At 60.6% G+C, this 18738-nt stretch overlaps 4 protein-coding genes across 8 annotated transcripts; 2 read left to right on the top strand and 2 right to left on the bottom strand.

Moving 5' to 3' along the window:
* Nucleotides 1-2115: 2115 nt before the first annotated feature.
* Nucleotides 2116-5969, top strand: LOC118695239 (uncharacterized). The gene is made up of 7 exons (XM_036396699.1): nucleotides 2116-2165; nucleotides 3508-3640; nucleotides 4235-4309; nucleotides 4506-4592; nucleotides 4786-5278; nucleotides 5356-5581; nucleotides 5823-5969. Exons 1-7 carry the CDS (start codon nucleotides 2148-2150, stop codon nucleotides 5967-5969), a joined length of 1179 nt encoding a protein of 392 aa, XP_036252592.1. The 5' UTR covers nucleotides 2116-2147.
* A 5383-nt stretch (nucleotides 5970-11352) lies between these two features.
* Nucleotides 11353-12300, top strand: LOC118695229 (cathelicidin-B1-like). The gene is made up of 4 exons (XM_036396687.1): nucleotides 11353-11589; nucleotides 11781-11885; nucleotides 11982-12065; nucleotides 12172-12300. Exons 1-4 carry the CDS (start codon nucleotides 11353-11355, stop codon nucleotides 12298-12300), a joined length of 555 nt encoding a protein of 184 aa, XP_036252580.1.
* A 1284-nt stretch (nucleotides 12301-13584) lies between these two features.
* On the bottom strand, nucleotides 13585-15339 carry CAMP (cathelicidin antimicrobial peptide). The gene is made up of 4 exons (XM_036379239.1): nucleotides 15166-15339; nucleotides 14327-14434; nucleotides 14156-14239; nucleotides 13585-13695 (listed from the first exon to the last, which is right to left on the bottom strand). Exons 1-4 carry the CDS (start codon nucleotides 15337-15339, stop codon nucleotides 13585-13587), a joined length of 477 nt encoding a protein of 158 aa, XP_036235132.1.
* Nucleotides 15340-15708: 369 nt separating this feature from the next.
* On the bottom strand, nucleotides 15709-18718 carry LOC118684401 (collagen alpha-1(II) chain-like). Of its 5 annotated transcripts, none has more exons than XM_054517356.1 (4): nucleotides 17333-18718; nucleotides 16169-16273; nucleotides 16011-16094; nucleotides 15709-15903 (listed from the first exon to the last, which is right to left on the bottom strand). In XM_054517356.1, exons 1-4 carry the CDS (start codon nucleotides 17405-17407, stop codon nucleotides 15727-15729), a joined length of 441 nt encoding a protein of 146 aa, XP_054373331.1. In that variant the 5' UTR covers nucleotides 17408-18718; the 3' UTR covers nucleotides 15709-15726. The 5 variants fall into 5 exon arrangements, with proteins under 5 accessions (XP_054373331.1, XP_054373336.1, XP_054373329.1 ...); XM_054517361.1 differs by having other exon boundaries at nucleotides 16954-18718; XM_054517354.1 differs by having other exon boundaries at nucleotides 16011-16273.
* Nucleotides 18719-18738: the final 20 nt, after the last annotated feature.

The raw sequence follows: 18738 nt of genomic DNA on the forward strand, positions 1-18738 counted from the left end.
TCTCGGCTGCTCGATGACTGCTGCAAGGCCCCGCGGGGGCTGCCGGGGGGTCCCCGCCGGGCCCGGGTTCCTGCCGGGGCTCCGTTGTCACCTCTCACAGCAGCGGGATGCGCCCGGCGTGTCCGGCGGGCTGGGCCGGCTCCGGGCTCTCCCTCCGGGTTCTGCCCTGCAGGAGTGAGCGCGGCGTCACACGGAGCCAGGGAGAGGGAGATCCTATCCCATCCCACCCCGTCCCGTCCCATCCCATTCCGTCCCGTCCTTTTCCCATTCCACCCCCATCCCATCCCGTCCCTTCCCGTCCCCATTCCAACCCCACCCCATCCCCATCCCCATCCCACGCCAATCTCCATTCCCACCCCATTCCGGGGCAGCCCCGGGCACGCTCCGGTACCTCCAGTCCCTTCCCGCTCCGTGCCCGCCTGCCCGGCTGAGCCGCCTCCTCCTCCCGGGAATTCCAGGGCATGGACTGCGACTCCTGCGGGACACAAGCGGGTGTGGGAGCCCCGTCCCCCGGCCCCATTCCCGCATTCCCGCATTCCCGCATCCCGGCTCACCTCGCTCAGCACGGAGAAGCAGCCGGAGCAGGGTCTGTGCGGTCGCCGCCGGCCCTGCAGGGGGAAGGCTGGGATCGGCATCTCCCGGAGCGCAGCGGGGAATGCGGGCAGGACCGGGAATGCCGGTGATCCCCCCGGGATCTCCCGAGGCTGCGGGGGCCCCGGGAGTGCCGAGCCCATCCCCGCAGGGACAGGGAGGCTGGAAAAGCTTCACCCCGGGATTTGCCCGGGTTCGGTGCCGGGACAGCCCCGAGGGGCGGGAGGGGGCAGGGGCTGCTGCTCGCGGAGCCAGGGCCGTGCCCAGCTCCGGCATTCCCGGTCCCGTTATTCCCGGTTGTACCCCTCTCCGCACAGCACTGACCTCTCTCCCGCGTGCTGCCATCCCGGAGCCGCCGTGCTCAGCTCCGGCCACCCCAGCCACGGCCACGGCCACGGCCACGGCCACAGCACAGAGCAGCCACAGCCTCATGGTGTCCCCGCGGCTGTGCCGGGCCCCGCCTGGACATTGGCCCCGATGTCACCACGGTGACCCCGGAAAGGTCACTCGGGGCCGGAGCTGCCGGGCACAGGGAGGGGAAAGGTCTGGGTCTGGATAAGGGATGGGCTGGAGGAAACTTCTCTCCAAAACTCTGCCTTGGGGTCCTGCTCTTGCTGCACCCCTCTTATGAGGTCCTGGAATGCTGGCATGGCCTGGGCTGGGAGGGGATTTAAGGATCATCCTGCCAACAGCAATTCCAGATCCTGCTCCTGTAGCTGCAATAACCCCACAATTCCAGGCTCTGGGATTGTTGTTAAACCAAACCAGGCTTGCTGTATCCGTTTAGTGATGAGGAATTAGTCCTGGCCACTCCTGAGGATCCTTAGGATACGATGGAATTTGATTCATTGCAAATTTCTGGCTTTTGGTGGCACAGACATGAAGGGTCCAGGCAGGGCAGAGGAATTCCATAGGGAATTCCAGGGGGTAGACTGCTTGCAGGGGGTTGGTGGGAAGGGAATCATGAACAAGCTGCACACGGGATATACAGAATCGATGGAAATTTATCCAGGAGAAGAGGGAAATCTGGAGGAGGCAAATCCAGGAGGGATGTGTGGGCAGCGGGGAACATGAGCGCAGGCCTCGGGCAAGGCCATGGGAAATCCCAGAGTCGGGACCAGATCTGAGAGATCTCTGGTGGAAAACCTGAGGATTCTCACGCTAAATTTGGGATTTCGGGAGAATCGGTGACTCTGGAGGCCAAACGGGATTGGAGCGGGCTGGATCCGGGAAGGGCTCGGCCTGCGCTAGCAGGGAACAGGGAGAGTCCCGGTGTCCCTGTCCCTCAGGGGAGGGGCACCGGGACGATCCCTCCCGGGAAGGGCCGGGCCGCGTTCCCGTTCCCATTCCGCTTCCCGTTGGGATCTGACCCCTGGCCCCGGCCCCGGCTCACGTGCCGGGGTCACGGCGGCGCTTCCGGGGCGGTGCTTCCGGCTGGGCCATGGCGGCACTTCCGCTGTGGGCGGGGCCTGCACCGGAAGCGCGTGCGGGAGAGGCGGCGGGAGGCACCGGGACCCGCCCGGGCACCCCGAGACCCGCGGGGCCCCCCGGCCGCCATGGCGGGGCAGGCGCAGGTAGGAGCCGGGAGCTGCCGGGGGAAGCCCCGGGCCGCCCTCGATGTGCGGACCACCGACCCTCCCCGCATCTAGGGGGGGTCCCGCAGTGCCCCCTCGGCAGCTGCTGGCGGGGCTCGGCCTCCGATGGTCAAGGACCCCTCCACCCTCATCACCCCCCCAGCCTCACCCCGAAACCCCAAATCATCTCCCAAATCACCCCCATCACACGCCCGATCCCACCCCATCACCCCCTCCACTGCCCCCCCCCCCCGCCATGAAATTCCGCCCTAAGGACCCCCCGTCACCCCCACCCCATCACCCCCACCCCATCCCTCCCTACCCCGTCACCCCCCAAAATCCCCATCGCTCCCCAAATCCGCATCAGCCCCTAAAACCCCCATTCCACGTCCCCAGTCCCACCCCCGTCACCCCCCACCCCAAAACCCCTCTCAGCCCCACATTTCCCCCCCCATCTCTCCCCTCCTTCTCTCTGCCCCTATTCCTCCATCCCCACTGGGATCGCTCCCGAGGGATTTCCTGGGATGGGCCCTGGGGGTCACAGGGGCCTCTGGGAATGTCCCCCAGCTCAGCTCCAGGTGACCTGGGCTCCTGGACAACCCCAATCCCATGGGATCACGGAGGAACGGTAAAACACATCCCAAGGTGCTGGATTGCGGTGTTTGGCACTGGATTCCAGCCTGTCCTTCTTCCAGATCCATAATTCCCACCCCAGTGGGGAACACACCTTCCTGGGACAGCCCCATCCATGGCCTCATGTCCTGGGAGCTCCTTGGGGCTGGGAAAGGCTTCTCCTGCTGGGAGGGAGGGTGTGATCCCTGAGGGAAGTGTGATCCGTGAGGGAGGATTAGATCCGTGAGGGAGGGTGTGATCCCTGAGGGAGGCTGTGATCCCTGAGGGAAGGAGTTGATCCCTGAGGGAAAGTGTGATCTCTGAGGGAGGATTAGATCCATAAGGGAAGCTGTGATCCGTGAGAGAAGGTGTGATCCCTGAGGGAGGGTTAGATCAGTGAGGGAGGAGTTGATCCCTGAGGTAAGCTGTGATCCCTGAGGAAGGAGTTGATCCCTGAGGGAGGTGTGATCCCTGAGGGAGGGTGTGATATCTGAGGGAGTATTAGATCCGTGAGGGAAGGTGTGATTCCTGAGGGAGGATTTGATCCACGAAGGAGGATTAGATCCCTGAGGGGAAGCTGTGATCCCTGAGGGAGGATTAGATCTGTGAGGGAAGGTGTGATCCCTGAGGGAAGGAGTTGATCCCTGAGGGAAGGAGTTGATCCCTGAGGGAGGGTGTGATCCCTGAAGGGAGGATTTGATCCCTGAAGAAGCTGTGATCCCTGATCCAGTGGCAGGAGCCGATGGCCTTCGAGGACGTGGCGGTGTTGCTGAGCCGGGCCGAATGGGACGCGCTCACGGAGGGGCAGCGGGAGCTGTACCGAGACGTCGTGTCCGACACCTACGAGCTGCTGACCTCCCTGGGTAATCCTGGGAACTGCCCCGGGCAGGCCTTCCCTCAGATCCCACCCCAGTGGCTTTCAGAGCGCTGAATCCCAGAATCCCACAGTGGCTGAGGTCAGAAAAGGCCTTGGAGGTGGCCGAGTCCAACAATTCCCCAACACTGCCAAGGCCACCACTAATCCATGTCTCCAAGTGCCTCATCCTCACAACTTTCCAATCCCTCCAGGGCTGGACAACCCTTCCTGTGAGGAGTTTTCCTTTTTAGGGGCTGATCAGGGAGTTTAGTGCTGGAAAAGGCAGGATTTGGGTCTGGGTTTGAGCACCCCTGAAATGATTCCCTAAGATCAGGGAGCATGGTGGGATGTCTCACCCCTGGGATGAGCAGGAGACATTCCCTCTCTGGGAAAGCCTGTCAGTGGAACTGGGAAGCTGTGGAACTTCCCACACTTCCATCAGGGCTCTCAGGAATAAATCCCTGTCTGGCAGCTCTGATTTCTCCCTCGCTTTTCCCACATCCCAGAGCTGCTTCTATGCATGGTGAGGCACAGCTGGGGTGTCCCAGTCCTTGGTTTTCCTGTGATCAGGGACAGTCCAACGCCCTCTGTCCATTCCCAGGTTATCCAGGCCCCAAGCCCGACGTCCTGCACCGGCTGGAGCGCGGGGAAGAGCCGTGGGTCTGCTCATCCCCAGGTGAACAGCAATATCCCGACCCTGAGGGATGGAATCCGCATCCAGGATGGGGTGAGGCCTTCCTGCTCCATCCCCATGGCTATGGAGAAGTCAGGAGTACTGGTGGGGACAAGGACAGGGCTCTTCCTTCATTCCCATGGCCATGGAGAGCGAGGATTTCCAGCCTGGCTGGTGACATCTGCTGTCTTCCCTGCAGGACACACTGAGAGCTGGCTGGAGGAGCCTTCCTCTGACTGGTGGCCCAGATCCAGTGGGTGCCAGGGTCTGGAGACCTTGTGTCCAGGTGAGTCTTGCTCCCTCCTGTGCCAGCCCCATCCCTGGGCCACTCCCAGGGCTTCTCCCACTGTGGGGCTCCCCTGATATCTGGCAGAGGTTGGGATGTGGAGCCCGGATAGTCCTGGACTGGGAAGAAGGGATGTTCTTCTCCCTGCTCCAGTCAGGAAGGATCCAACCCCTTCCCACCTCTCTCCCAGCAGGATGGAGCACGCTGTGGTGTCTCCAGGACAGGAACTTCCAGAAGAAGTTTGGCTGTCACAAGGGAAGGAGCGAAGTCCCGTCGGAAGCAGACAGTGGAGTGGGGAGCCAAACCCAGCCATGGTCTGTGAAGGAGGAAGTGGAGGATAAACCTGAACTCATGGAAGACCTAACTCACCGTAAGACATTCCCGCTTCATTCCATGATGGAACAGCAGAGGCTGCATCCTTGGGAACAGCTGTGGGATGGCCCTGGGCAGAGGAATCACAGGAATGCCCAAAACCACAGACAGAGCTTGGGAGAGGCGACGCTTCTCCCAGGAACCCGGGCGCTGCGGGTGGAGGAGCTGCGAGCGGCAGCAGCAAAGGACCACGGCTACTGCCTCCGGAGCGAGCCGGGCACGCCCTGCGCCCCCCAGCCCTGCTCCCTGTGGGAACACAACTACTGCCAGCAGCTCCAGGCCGAGGGGAGCCACGAGGCCGGGGGAGCCACGAGGCCAGGGGGAGCCGCGAGGCCGGGGGGAGTCGCGAGGCCGGGGGGAGTCGCGAGGCCGGGGGGAGCCGCGAGGGCAGGAGGAGAAGCAAGTCCGGGAGGAACCGCAAGGCTGGGAGGAAACGTGAGGTCAGCTCCTTCCGGGCCGTGCGGCGCCAGCTGGCGTCGTGTCGATGCCGCTGGCGCAGGACGTTCCGGAGAGCCAGGGAGATCCTGCGGCGCTATCAGCCCTACTGGAGGTTGGGGTTTCCGTGGAGAGACCGCTCCAGCTCCAGCGGCGGTGCCGCGCAGGGGACGAACCCCGGGGTTTGTCCCCCTACGGATGCAGGCCGCGCCGTGCCAGCTCCAGAGCGCTGGGAATGCTGAGGGGGTGACATTGGACACACAACATGCCCCGGAGGAGATTTTGGGAACTGGAGGGTCACCCCCTGCCCTAAGCCTGGATGCAGGGGTGGGGAAGGGAGCGAAGCCTCTGGAGCATCCAGGTGCCAGTCAGGAGCTTGAAGGATGCACAGAAGCCCAGAAATTGCCGGAGGTGTCGCTCCAGGACGTGTTCCGGAATGTGCTGAAGGCGATCAGGTACATTCTGGACTCCATGTGCCAGAAGTTGGAGCTCCAGGGGGTCCCCCAAGGGAAGACCATCTGGCCCATCATCATCCAGATCGACAACTTGACAGAGATGAAGAAGCTCTGACTCCCGGGGGGAAACTGGGATTGGATTCACTGAGGCACAGCACTCAATCCCTCCCAGTTCCAGGGGGTTAGGGAGGAGAAACGTGGCAGAGGTGGATTGGGGGAGAGGAAACTGGGAATGTGAGGCCTGCCCTGAACTTGGATTGATTGAGAGGCTTTGGAGAAAAGCAGTGGGAAAGGGGAGGGTTTGTGTGGCTCAAAGGAGGAAAGAAGGAAAAGTGAGCATGGGATCCTGAAATCCTGGAATGGCTTGGGTTGGAAGGGATGTTAAATCCATCTCTAAAAACTAGCCAGGGGTTGGGCTGTGCTCCTGTCACCAAAACAATGGGAAAAACAAAAACCCTTCAACAACGTTTTTGGTGTTAGACAAGGCACTGCCTTGTTTCTGGCTGGGATGTGCAACAGAAATTATTTCACCCACATGTGGCCCTGGCATGCAGAGAAAATCATCCCATGGCAGGTGAATTTTACTCAATTTTCCCCAAACTTTATCCAGTCTAAAACCCACAGAAATCCATTGATTCAATGCTCATTGGTTCCAAATTGCAGAGTTCTCAGAATTTGATTTCTTATTGGACTGGGGTTTTTTTGTCTCTGATGTTTATTAGGCCCTGACAAATATCTTTATCAGCCTTTTCCAGCCCCAGGGGTCTGGGGTAGATGTTCTTCAATGCTTCCTGATGGTTATCTTTTTGGGTGTCTTTTGGGCTATTCCCTGTTTGTTGAGATGTTAAATTTATCAGGCCTCACAGATGGGAACAATACCCTCAAAAAATATTCTTCTAATTCCCTTCTCTAAGGCAAAGATAAACTGAGCCTGACTAGAGAAATAAAATACATTTTAAACACTGTGTAGTTGCCAACACTCCCAAGGAAAAAGGACAGGATGAGGGGAAACAGTCTCAAGTTGTCCCAGGGAGAGTTGGGTTGGGTTGGGTGGAGGGGTGGATATGGGGAAGGACAAAGGAAGGTTTATTTGCAGTCGTGTGGAAGCATTTTCCTGGGAAATCCAGCCTGGCCTGAATTCCCAGCAGCTTTTGGAACCTCTGGAATTGGATCATGACAAGGAAAAGGTGATTTCTGGCATATTCTCCAATGCCCTTCCAGGGGCCAGGTGCTGTTATGGGGACAGAAGGAAGCTCCAACAAATTCAAACAAACAGAGCACCGTGGATCCATTCCCTTTCCCAGTTCTCCATGGAGCTGGGGGTGGCCTGGGGAAAATCTGGGATGCCTGAATTTGGGATGCTCCTGCCGTGGCTGCTGCTGGTTTTGGCAGCGGGATGTTCCTGACAGCTGGGGGGTGCTGACTTTGGGGCTTTCAGCATTCTCCTCCTAGATCCCAAATCCTTCTGAGGGAGCTGGAGGGGCTCACCCTGGAGAAGAGGAGGCTCAGGGGGCACCTTCTGGCTCCTGCAATTCCCTGGAAGGAGGAAGGTTGGAGCCAGGAGGGGTTGGGCTCTGTTCCCAGGGAACAGGACAAGAGGGAACAGCCCCAGGGGCAGGTTCAGGTGGATATTGGGAATGTTCCTCTTGGAAGGGGCTATTGAGCCCTGGCCCAGCTGCCCAGGGCAGGATGGAGTCCCCATCCCTGGAGGGACTGAAAAGCCCTGTGGAGGTGGCACTTGGGGACACGGGGCAGTGCTGGGCTTGGACTGGTCATCTCTGAGGCTTTGTTAATCTAAGCAATTCCATGACTCTGCAATTCCTGTAAGGACATTCCTGCCTTTCAGTGCTGGCGGACAGTGAAATGGGACTTTAAAGCCAATAAAGCCGGTGAAATGTCTCGGGAGCCGCTGTGTCCCGCTGTGTTTTGAGGGCCGGGGCTCCCCGTTACCTTCCCCCATCCCGGGTTCCCCCCAGGACCCCCGACCCGCCCCGCGCGGAAGCGGCGGCACCACCGCCCAATCGCGGTGCGAGCTGCACGTCACGTGCCGCGCTCCGCCAATCACAGCGCCCTCCTCGCTGCCCGGATGATGTGCGGCCTCCCAACATGGCGGCGCCCAGTGAGAGCGGGAACGCGCCACTTCCGGGTCAAGGCGCGAGGCTACGACGGGGCGTGGCCTAACGCGGAAGCGCCAGCGCGCATTGACCGACGTGACCACGCCCCCTCCGCGGGGTTGCCATGATGATCAGGGCGGTGCCGTTGCCGTGGAAACCGGGGACGGGCCCGGATCGGGAAACAGGGACCGGGCAGGGACCTGGCGGGGACACGGAGAGATCCAGAGGAGGCCCGGAGCTGCTGCAGGGCTGGAGCCAGGCTGGGAGAGCTGGGAATGTTCCTCTGGAGAGGAGAAGCTCCAGGGAGAGCTCAGAGCCCCTGGCAGGGCCTGGAGGGGCTCCAGGAGAGCTGGAGAGGGACTGGGGACAAGGCATGGAGGGACAGGACACAGGGAATGGCTCCCACTGCCAGAGGGCAGGGATGGATGGGAGATTGGGAATTGGGAATTCCTGGCTGGGATGGAATTCCCAGAGCAGCTGTGGCTGCCTGTGAAAAATGTGTATTTTATGATTGGCTTTTCACAAATATTAAAATGAATATTATATGTGTTGTGGGTTAGGAAGTAATGCTATAATAAATCTCTTAAGTAGTGTGTTAAGTATAGTTTTAGGTTATTAAAAAAAGTTAAAATAGAAACTGTGCTATGTAAGATTCTTTTTTTAAAGAAAGGTCTCCCAGTGAGATAGCAGCCGCAGGACACCTAAATCTTTCAGAGAAAAAGAATTTATTGCCCTCTTATCAGAAGAAACAAACTTCTTCCCACCTCGAAATCGAAGGCGCTGTTAGGGTTCAGAGGAAGAAGTTGCTGATGACCAGACAGAATCCTGGGTTTGAATGGAATTTATGCATCATGGACGAGGTGTATGAATATGCAACAGGCTGTTGTTTTTAAAGGTTAACCCTTTGTTAATGGGTGTCCTTTTTTGGGGTCTTTTGGGCTCGTCCTGCCCAGAAAAAGGTACCGGGACTCTCCGTAACTCTTTGTCTCTATTGTCTCATATTGTCCTAATTCAAATTGTCCAAATTATTATTGCTCTAACTGTATCACTATTTTTACAATCATTTTATTACTATTAAACTTTTAAAATTTTAAAAAACCCCGAGTGATTGGCGTTTTTCACACTGCCCCTGGATCCCTGGCAGTGTCCATGGCCAGGTTGGACACTGGGGCTTGGAGCAGTGGGATGTGTCCCTGCCCATGGCAGGAGTGGTGTGCAATGGGATTTGTGCTCCATTCCAACCCAAGCACTCCAGGATGATTCCATGACGGACCAGCCGTGCCCGTCCTTCCATATCCCAGCATCCCAGACCTGCTGGGCTGGAAGGACCTTAAATCCCATCCAGTCCCAGCCCCTGCCTGGGACTGGGAACCTTCCAGAGCCCAGGTCGGAGCAGGATCTGCCTGTGGGAGCGGCTCCCAGACAAACCCGGGGCTGTTCTGGAATGAGGAGGGACAGCTCAGTCCTGGGAAGGGCAAATAAACCTCGAATCAGATTTATGAGCAGGGAATTTCCCCAGCTCAGGGCTCGGGGTTTGGTTCTGGGTGGGATTTACTGTCCCTGTCAGAGGCGGGGGATGTCCTGGGAATCACAACTTCCCAAGGAAAACTCACTCAGTTTTCCCTTTTTTATTCCCAAGGATTTTGTGGCTTTTTGGTGCCTGCTCAGGGCTGGCACGGGCAGCTAAAAATGAAATTTAAATATTTTACATCTATTTTGAAACTCTTTCTCTTGCTGCTAAATCCTAAGTGGGATTCATGGGGAAAAGGGAATAGGTGAGGAGTTTGGAAGGAGCTGGGAGGATTTTGGAGGAAATTCAGAAGGAATTGAAGAATTTGGAGGGAATCTGGGAAGGAACGGGGAAGAATTTGGAAGGAATTACAGAATTTAAGGGAATTTTTAAGGAACGGGGCACAGTTTGGAAGGAATTGGGAAGGACTTGAAGGGAAGCAGCGAGACCAATCAATCCTTAGGGATGTGTTGGATCCTCATCCCTGGAGCTGAGCCTGGATGTGGCGCAGGATGATCCCACCCTTCTCCATGGAAGGTTGGAGCTGGCTGCACCTGGAATGTTCCGGGGTCAGGTGGGGTTTGCTGCAGGGCTGTGACGGACACTGTCCCTCCCTGGGGACTTCCAGGTGCCAGCCCTCGGTGTCGCTGTCCCCGTATGATTTATGAGGATGTTTTCCACTGCTGGGTGGCTCCAGGGGGGCCCGAGCCGAGGGTCACTCTCAGGGCAGGATCCTGGGTGTCCTCCTGAGCTTCCTGCTCCCCTGTTTGCAGAGGGGACAGGCCATAAATCACCCCTGGGCTGGAAAACCCCGTCTGTCTGCAGAGAATCAAGGGGAAAAGTCCTTGGAGACCAAAAATACCCCAATCGTCCCCAGCACTGCCAAGGCCACCACTGACCGTGTCCCCAAGTGCCACATGCACAGGGATTTTAAATCCCTTCACCAGTGGGGACTCCAGCACTGCCCAGGGAAGCTGTGCCAGGGCTGGACAGACTTTTTGGGGAAGGAATTTTCCCAATATCCACTCTGAGTCTCCCCTGGCCCAGCCTGAGGCTGTTTCCCCTTGTCCTGTCCCTGTTCCCTGGGACAAGATCCCGACCCTCACCTGGCTCAGACCTTTCATCCCCACCACGCTCTGGACCATCCATGGCCAATGTGGGAAGTGGATTTGTGGAGAATTCTCAAATTCTGACAGGAGGCTCACAGTGTGTGCATCTGTACGTAAACTGAGACAAGAAATGCTGACTTAGAAATGCCACGGAATAGGACAGACATTGCTGAGGGAGAGAAATGGAACTAGGAGCAAGTTTTAAAGGATGGCCTTGCAAATGAGACTGGATACTTTGGAGAAATAAAACCATGAAAGATTAAAACGTCATTTTTGATGATTGGCTTTAAAACATTTACAGCATGGTGTAGCAAAACCTGATAGGTCAAGAAACACTTATAATGTGTTGTAATTAGGAAATAGTTGGTTTTTGATTGTGATGGCGTGAATTATAACATCTGTATTGTCTTACCCTTCACATGAGACTGAAAACAGAATAAAAATTTTTAAAACACCTCTCAGTTGCCCCATCTCTGTGTCAGAAAAGAGCTTAATCTGGCAGGCCATGTGTGTCACCCCTGTTCCTGTCCTTGCTGTCACCCCGGGTCACACATGGCAGGGGGACCCCAACCCCTGTGTCCCTGCTGACCGACGGTGACCGGCACACCCCTCCCCACGGCCCTGGGCACTGCAGCGGGCTGGGCCGGGCTCCTGGCCAGATTCATCCCCCTGGAACGTCCCTCTGTGCCAGCCCCTGGGACGCCCAGGGCAGCTCCCATAAAAGCGCTGGGGAGCAGGATCCAGGATCCAGGATCCAGGAGCGCCATGGGGCCGAGCCGAGCGCTGCCACCGCTGCTGCTGCTGCTGCTGGCGCTGGCTGGAGCCTCCACACCAGGTCCACGCGGAGCCACGCTGGGACAGGATGGAACCGCGCTGTCCTCGTCCCCACCGCGGTCCCTGAGCTACGGGGACGTGGTGGCGGCGGCCGTGGAGCTGCTCAACGCCAGGGCTGTCAGTCCCTACGTGCTGCGGCTGCGGGAGGCTCAGCCCCGGCCCGGCTGGGTGAGTGCTGAGCTCTCCCTTCCCAGGGGAAGCTCCAGGGCTGGGCATTGCTGGATCCAGGGTGGATCTGCCCCGTTTTGGGGCTGAGCCTGACCCATTCCAGGCCAGATTCTTGGGGCAGGTTCTGGCCCGTTGTGGGGCTGGGCACTGGGGGGAGGTGGATCCCTGATAGATCCTGTCCCTTTTCCCAGCCCTCGGACCTGCAGAGCCGGCAGGAGCTGAGCTTCACCCTGGAGGAAACCACATGCAGGACACCGGGAATGGCCACCAGCAACTGCAAGAGCCGCTGGCTCGGGGTGAGGCTCTGTCCCCGTGGGAACTGGGGATTGTCCAGTGGGGAAACTGAGGCACGAGGGGGTTGGGCTCTCCTGTGTCCCCTCTGTGCCCCACAGGCGGTGACCTGGTGCCAGGGCTCCGTGTTCCTGGAGGGGCAGCAGCCCACGGTGGAGCTCTCCTGCGAGAAGGCGCCGGCCGTGGTGAGAAGGGGCTGGAATGGCTCCGTGTCCCCCCATCTGCTGGGGGTCCCCCAGGTCCCTTCCTCATCCCTCCCTCCAAGTCTGACCCTGCTCTTTGTTTTCCCAGTTTGGCCAAGTCTGGAAATCCAAGATCAAGGATTTCTTTGGCAAGGTCAAGCAGCGCTTCCGGGGCTTCTTCCAGTGCGGTCGGATCTGGATCCGGGACAGGCTCAACCTCAAGGCACCCAAACCCTGAAGGGTGACACTGCTGTGCCCCCTCCCTGTGACCCCACCCTGTGTCCCCTCCCTGTGTCCCCTCTCTGTGTCCCCTCTCTGTGTCCCCACCCTGTGTCCCCTCCCTGTGTCCCCTCTCTGTGTCCCCTCTCTGTGTCCCCACCCTGTGTCCCCTCCCTGTGTCCCCTCTCTGTGCCCCCTCCCTGTGTCCCCTCCCTGTGCCCCCACCCTGTGTCCCCTCCCCGTGTCCCCTCCCCAGGTGCTTCACTGCCAATAAAGGTCCCTGCATCACTCCTGGTGTCACCCTGAGCGTCCCAATGGGGACCCCCGAGCTCTCCTGGACCCCCAAATCCCCCCATGCCCAGCCAAGGAGCTGTGAGAGCTGGGAACACCCTGGGGGTCATGAATGGGGGGTGTCACGAGTGGGGGGCGCTCTCTGAGGTCCCCCCACCACTCCAAGGCCGTGGAGAGGCAAAGGGACCCCCCTGCCGGTGCTGCCTCCTCAGGACCCCCGACAGCCCCTCCCCATCTCCAGCTGCCTCCCGGCCCTGCCGTGCCGTTCCCTGCCACTGTCACCACAAGGGGGACACGAGGATGGGGACGGTGCTGGTGACAGAGGGTCCCGGGGGAGCAGGAGCAGCTCCCCCAAAATGGGCGCAACACGGGCACCACCGGGGTCTCCTCCTGGCACCGCCCCCCTGCAGGGACTTGGAGCCCTGGGATTGTCCTTCCCTGTCCCCAGGACACCTTGGGGGTCCCCTGGAGCCTGTAGGTGTTTGTGGGGTACAGACCCACAGGAATATCGGGGGGACAGGAGGGACACGCCCAGGGGGCTGCAGCCATGACGCTGCTCCAGCCACTTTTGGGGCACAGGGGTCCCCGAGCCCCCAAATCTGCACCCACAATGTCCCTGTCCCAAGCCACCATGGGGGTCCCCTCGGGACCTGACCCCCCCCAGCCCCTCCCCTGCAGCTCCCTGGAGGGCTCACAGTGTCCCCTGTGTCCCCCCCACCTCCCTTTGCCATCGCTGCTGGTTTGGGGGGGGGACAAGATGCAGTGGGGACAATGCCACCACGGGGACAATGACTATGGGGACAGTGACACCCTGGGGCTGACGGTGGCCCCTTTTTTGGGTGGGGTCCTGGGGGCTCCCCAGAGCGAACCCATCCTTGTCCCCAGTCCGACCCCACGTCCCCTTGAGGACGGAGCAGCCCCGTGTCCCAGCCGTGCCTCAGTTTCCCCGTGTGACAGAGACAGGAGGACGCGGTGCCCACACGGCCACTCCCGGTGGCTCCTTTATTATTGCTCAGCCCAGCCCCACGGAGCCCCTCAGGTGGAGATCATACTTGATCCGGGGTCGGAAGCGCCGAACCTTCCTCAGGAAGCGCCCGAAGCGGCCGCGCTGGATCAGAACCGGCTGCCGGAGGGATGGGGGGGTCAGGGGGTGCGGGGGTGTGGGAATCCTCCTTGGGAGCACAGCCGCGACCCCACCCAGGGCCCTCTGCAGCTGGAAACCCACCCAGGACCCCGCACCAGGGACCCCAATCCCCAGGATCCCACCCAGGACTCCGCACCAGGGACCCCACATCTGGGACACTTGGCACCCCATATCCAGAATCCAACACTTGGGACCCCACCCACGTCCCCAAGCCCAGACCCCCCCCAGGATGCCCCACCTGGGGCCCTGCACCCCACACCCAAACCCAGGACCCCACCCATGGGACTCTGCACCTAAAACCTCCCACCCAGGACCCCCACCCTCCTCTGGAGCCACCACGGGGGAGCAGAGCCCCCGGAGTGTCCCTTTTGGGGGATGTGGGGCAGGGAGGGACCCTCAGGGATCCTCTCCCCTGCCACCCCCGGCTCCCCCCACTCACGTCGGAGGAGGCGTCGAAGCAGCTCAGGTCGATCTCGGGCGAGTCCTGCCGGAACTGCACCGGCCCCGAGCACTCCTTGATGGCCTGGGGGGACACGCGGTGTCACCTGGGGATGGCAGCTGGCGCCCGTGTCCCCTTCCTCCCGCTCCTCCTCCTCCTCCTCCTCCTCACCCCATTCTCCTTGAAGTCGCAGTCGTCAGGGTTGGTGCGGGCGCTGGCGGCGCACTCCGTCTCCATCATGCTGAAGTTGAATCTCCGCAGCGAGCTCAGCTCCACGCCCTGGGGACACGCGTGGGTGGCAGGTGACAGGAGAGGGGTCAGCAACTGGGGTGGCACTAGGAGGGATCACCAGTGGGGTGACAGTCACTGGTGTGGGCTCAGGGCCAGCGCTGAGCGGTGACAAGGGGGGATCATGAGGGGTGTGTGACAAACGGGGGGTCACGAGTGGGGGGGCACTTACGAGTGGGGTACTGTGACTGGGGGGACAGGAATTGGGGTCATGGTCACAAATGGGGGGTCCTGGGTGGGGGGCACTCACTCATGGGTCGGCACTGTCCACTCCGAGTAGGATACCACGAGTGGGGGGACAGGAATTGGGGTCATGAGGGGGACACAAATGGGGGGTCACGAGTGGGGGGCACTCACTCATGGGTCGTCACTGTACACCCTGAGTGGGGTACCGCGAGTGGAGGGACAGGAATTGGGGTCCTGGCCACAAATGGGGGGTGCCAGGTGGGTGACACTCACGGGTCGGCACTGTGCACCCCGGCACTGTGCACCCCGAGTGGGGGAACAGGAATTGGGGTCCTGGTCACAAACTGGGGGGTCCCGAGTGGGTGACACGTGTCGGCACTGTGCACCCCGAGTGGGGGGACAGGAATTGGGGTCCTGGTCACAAAAGGGGGGTCCCGGGTGGGGGGCACTCACCGGGGCAGGCTCAGAGTCGGGATGGGCAGCCCCGATCGGGCACCACGAGTGGGGTGGGGGTGTCACCCGTGGGGGGCACTCACCGGGCCGGGCTCGGGCTCCGCGCTGAGCAGCCTGAAGGCGTTCTGCACCTCGGGCTGCTGGTTGTAGGAATCCACGGCCAGCGCCAGCGCCTCGGTGTAGGAGAGGGGCGCCGGGGCGGGGAGGGCGCAGGCCCCCCCCAGCACCGCCAGCACCAGCACCCACGGGCTCGGCATCGCTGTCCCCACGGCCACCCCCGGGCCCCTTTTATCCCCCACGGGAGGTTGGGGACCCGCCCCGTGGCTGCCCCTTGGGAAACGCCCGGCCCCAAGCCGCAGAGTGGCCGTTCTTTTGGGGGGGGGGGGGTCCCCGTGTGTCCCCGTGATGGGCGGTGGCATCTGAACCCCTCGGGGTCCCCACCCTTGTGGGGGCCCCTTGGCCTGGCTCAGGGGTTTGGGGGCCGGCACCCCTCGGGTGGTGACACGTTGCCCGTGTCAGGTCGGTGCCCGCGGGGTTGCACAACCCCAGAGTTGCCCCATCGCTGTTGCCCAAGGCCGAGGGTGCCCCCCGGGTGCCCCGAACCGTCACCCGCACACACGCACAGGTCCGAGCCCGAAATCTCTTTATTGCGGCTCTGTTGGGGACAGGGGGCGGCGGGACGGTCCCTGCAGGGACGCGCTGGGAGGGGGCCGAGGCCGCGGAGGGGGCCCCGAGGATGATGAGGAGGAGGATGATGATGAGGAGGATGAGTGACCTGGGTTGGTGCCGGGGGAACGGGGCTGGGCGCTGTCACCGGGCTGCTGCGGGGAGAAATAAAGGGGGGGGGGCGTTCACTCCAGAGCCAAAACCCCCCCCGAAGTGAGGGGGATGCGTGTCCCACCCCGGGACGCGCTCCCGGAGCCCTCACCGGCTCCCGGCCGCACTCCACCATCGACAGCGGCACGTCGGGCAGGAAGGTGAACACGGACACCTGGGCCGAGCAGCGCTGCACCTGCGGACACAGCGGCCTCAGCACGCCGGGGACCCCCCGATCCCCCGGGTTCGGGGGTCCCACCCCACGCTCACCCTGCCCGGGCGGCCCCGGCAGCCGCGGGGGTCCGGGGCGGGCTTGGGGCAGGGCGGCTGCCGGGCCGTGAAGTTGATGCTGAAGTGGGTCCCCCAGTCGAAGCTCTGCCGGCAGAAAAGCTCCGTGGGGCCCCGCACGGGATGGTGCCCGAGCCGGGAGCACCCCCCGCACCCCTTTTCCTACCGTCCTGGCCACTCCCAGCAGCCGCAGCAGCCGCAGCTCCTGCCCGTGCGTCTCCAGCACGGAGCGCGCCAGCTCCCGGGGCGCGGGCACGGCCGGGGGCACGGCCGGGGGCACGGCAGCGCCCGCCGCCAGCAGCACGGCCCCCAGCAGCAGCGCCATGGGTCCGGCAATGAGCCCCGGCTCCGGCTCGGGGCCCCCGGCTGCGGCTCCAGGCAGGGTAAACAGCGGCCCCCTCCCGTGCCGCCCGCGGGAAGGGATCGGGTTGCCGCTGTTTTCCTTGGCCCGGTGCCGCGGGGGAACGCGCCTGGACCTGCAGGGGATGCGGCGATGCTGGAGCTCGGCAGGGCTGATCCCCCTCCGCGGCCCCTGCCCTGTGGCTGCTCCCGGTTCCTTGGAACGCTGGTCGTACCGAGATCCTGCTCCTCCCGAGCCGGGAGCCACAGCATCCTCCTGCTTCCCAGAGAGAGAAGAACCAGGAGCCCCCTCCCCTCTCCCAGCTTCCTTACACGATTTGGGGTTTTAAAATCCCTCTCACCCAGCTCAGATCCATCCAAACACCCCAGCCCCAGGTTTTCCTTAGACTCAAGAACACAGGGTTTACCAAGGACTCCACAGTGTGCATCCTGCTCTCCAATTTGCCTTCCCCAGGTGAGCGGGTCTCGTTACCCCAGAATTCAGGATTTTCCTGTTGCCTTTGGAGCTAGGAGCTCCCCTTTCTCCTTGCTTCATCCACAGTGGAAAAGCAAAGAAATCCCTGAGGAAGGAATCATGTGAAGCACATCTGGGAGACACCTGAGCCTCCCAGGATCCCTGGGAACAGCACTCTGGAAACCCTGGGGCCATGAACAGCCCTGGGGTCAGGGGAGCTGCTGCTCTTCCAAAGGTCTTTGTTCCAATATTCCCATTCCTACGGACACAAGCCCCAGGTGGGAGATGCCGGGAGGGAAAAGGGATAATGGAACACCAGGAGAGCAGCTCACCAGAGCCTCCTCTGCCCATGGAGACCATCGGGAGGGGTCCTGGAGAAGAGAAGATGCCACAGGCAACAACTTCATTCTGACCGTGTTTTTTCTTATTTTTCCTTTTTAAAGTCTGAGCAGCACAGAAAAGTCCAAAGGATTCCCATTCCTGGGAAGCCAGCAGTGGATAGATGTGGGAGAAATGGATATGTCCTGATAGATCACATTGATAACCAGATATGCTCATTATAGACCCTAAAATATACACAGTACCCCAATATAGACATCCACATGTACAGCCAGAGTCAGTCCCAGGGATGCTGGGAGCAGGAGCAGACACCAGGAGCGGGGCTGGGGGGCACATCCAGCTCCTCCCAGCCCCTGGAACACCGGGATGGGGCTGGGCACGGGGGGAGATCCCAAATCCCTGGCAGCTGCCTGGCCCTGCCTGCCCGGAGGAGGTATGGCTGTGCCCAGGGTGGCACGGGGAGAGCCGGGCACGGAGAGCTCCAGAGGGATCATGGACCATGCAGGGCAGGGGCTGAAGGGCTGATGCTGCACGGAAGATGCTGCCAGGCAGCTCTTTGGCTCTGCCAGCATTCCAAAGTTTCCTGGCACAAAACCCATGGCAAAGAGCTTTCCTAGCAGAGCACGACAAACTCACAAAGTATTTTCCTTGCCTCTCCTAAAATATCCCAGCCTTTCTGTTCCAGCTGCCTCTTAGGCTTGGAAAATACCTCGATATTTAATTTAAAGGACATCCTGATAATCTATTTTCCATTTTGAAACCCTCAGGCTGTTGCCTGGAGTCGTTTCCATCCATCCTTCTCCAGAGCTTGCCCAAACAATCCTGGTTTAACCGAACTTTTCCTCTTCCTGGTTTCTCCATCCTGTGGCTCTTGTGGAGAAGTTTTCCACATCAAGCTGAGGAAAGCACGAGAAACTGGGGGTGTCTTGTGTAAGAAGCTCCTGGAAGTGACAGCACTGTGTTTGTCCTGTTTGGAGACCCCTTGTGCAACCAGGACCCCCCAAATCGCTGCTGGTGCCCCTGGGAGGGCTCAGGTGGTTTTGCTGCTCCCAGAAGGTGCAGATGGGTTTTCCAAGTCCTCCAAGTGTCTGTTTTTATGTCACAACGAAGCCTGGCCCCCTCCTCCAGCCCGCAACGGCACTTCCCAAAGGTGCAACCGCAGGAAAACGGACGATGGGTGGACGGATCCGCTCGGCCTTGGCTCTGGACAAGGCCAAGGGGTCTTTGCTCGCCACATCTGACCCTTCAGGACCTTCAGCCCAAAAACTTACAGGTGGGGATTACTCTCAAGTCAAGTTTGTGTCCGGATCGAGCACCTGGAAATCCTGGCACGCTCGCTGCAGACGAGACGCCCCCCAAACCCCAAACCCCAAACCCAAACCCAAACCCCCCGGTGATG

This window comes from Molothrus ater, chromosome 1 (genome assembly GCF_012460135.2).
Source record: "Molothrus ater isolate BHLD 08-10-18 breed brown headed cowbird chromosome 1, BPBGC_Mater_1.1, whole genome shotgun sequence".
NCBI lineage: Eukaryota > Metazoa > Chordata > Aves > Passeriformes > Icteridae > Molothrus > Molothrus ater.

Bases quoted from the DNA above. Each gene is read 5' to 3' on its own strand.
- CAMP (XM_036379239.1), bottom strand. From the start codon at position 15,339: ATGCCGAGCCCGTGGGTGCTGGTGCTGGCGGTGCTGGGGGGGGCCTGC. The intron at 14,435-15,165 runs GTGAGTGCCCCC...GCGTGTCCCCAG, and splicing joins CGGAGCCCGAGCCCGGCCCG to GGCGTGGAGCTGAGCTCGCT. The intron at 13,696-14,155 runs GTGAGTGGGGGG...TCCCTCCGGCAG, and splicing joins GCTTCGACGCCTCCTCCGAC to CCGGTTCTGATCCAGCGCGG.
- LOC118695239 (XM_036396699.1), top strand. The intron at 3,641-4,234 runs GTAATCCTGGGA...GTCCATTCCCAG, and splicing joins CGAGCTGCTGACCTCCCTGG to GTTATCCAGGCCCCAAGCCC. The intron at 5,279-5,355 runs GCCAGGGGGAGC...CCGCGAGGGCAG, and splicing joins GAGGCCGGGGGAGCCACGAG to GAGGAGAAGCAAGTCCGGGA.
- LOC118695229 (XM_036396687.1), top strand. From the start codon at position 11,353: ATGGGGCCGAGCCGAGCGCTGCCACCGCTGCTGCTGCTGCTGCTGGCG. The intron at 11,590-11,780 runs GTGAGTGCTGAG...CCCTTTTCCCAG, and splicing joins CTCAGCCCCGGCCCGGCTGG to CCCTCGGACCTGCAGAGCCG. The intron at 11,886-11,981 runs GTGAGGCTCTGT...TGTGCCCCACAG, and splicing joins GCAAGAGCCGCTGGCTCGGG to GCGGTGACCTGGTGCCAGGG.
- LOC118684401 (XM_054517353.1), bottom strand. From the start codon at position 17,840: ATGGTCCATGATCCCTCTGGAGCTCTCCGTGCCCGGCTCTCCCCGTGC. The intron at 16,663-16,953 runs GTAAACCCTGTG...CATCCCCTGCAG, and splicing joins TGCACACTGTGGAGTCCTTG to GTCCAGGCGCGTTCCCCCGC. The intron at 15,904-16,010 runs GTGAGGGCTCCG...TTCTCCCCGCAG, and splicing joins TGGAGTGCGGCCGGGAGCCG to CAGCCCGGTGACAGCGCCCA.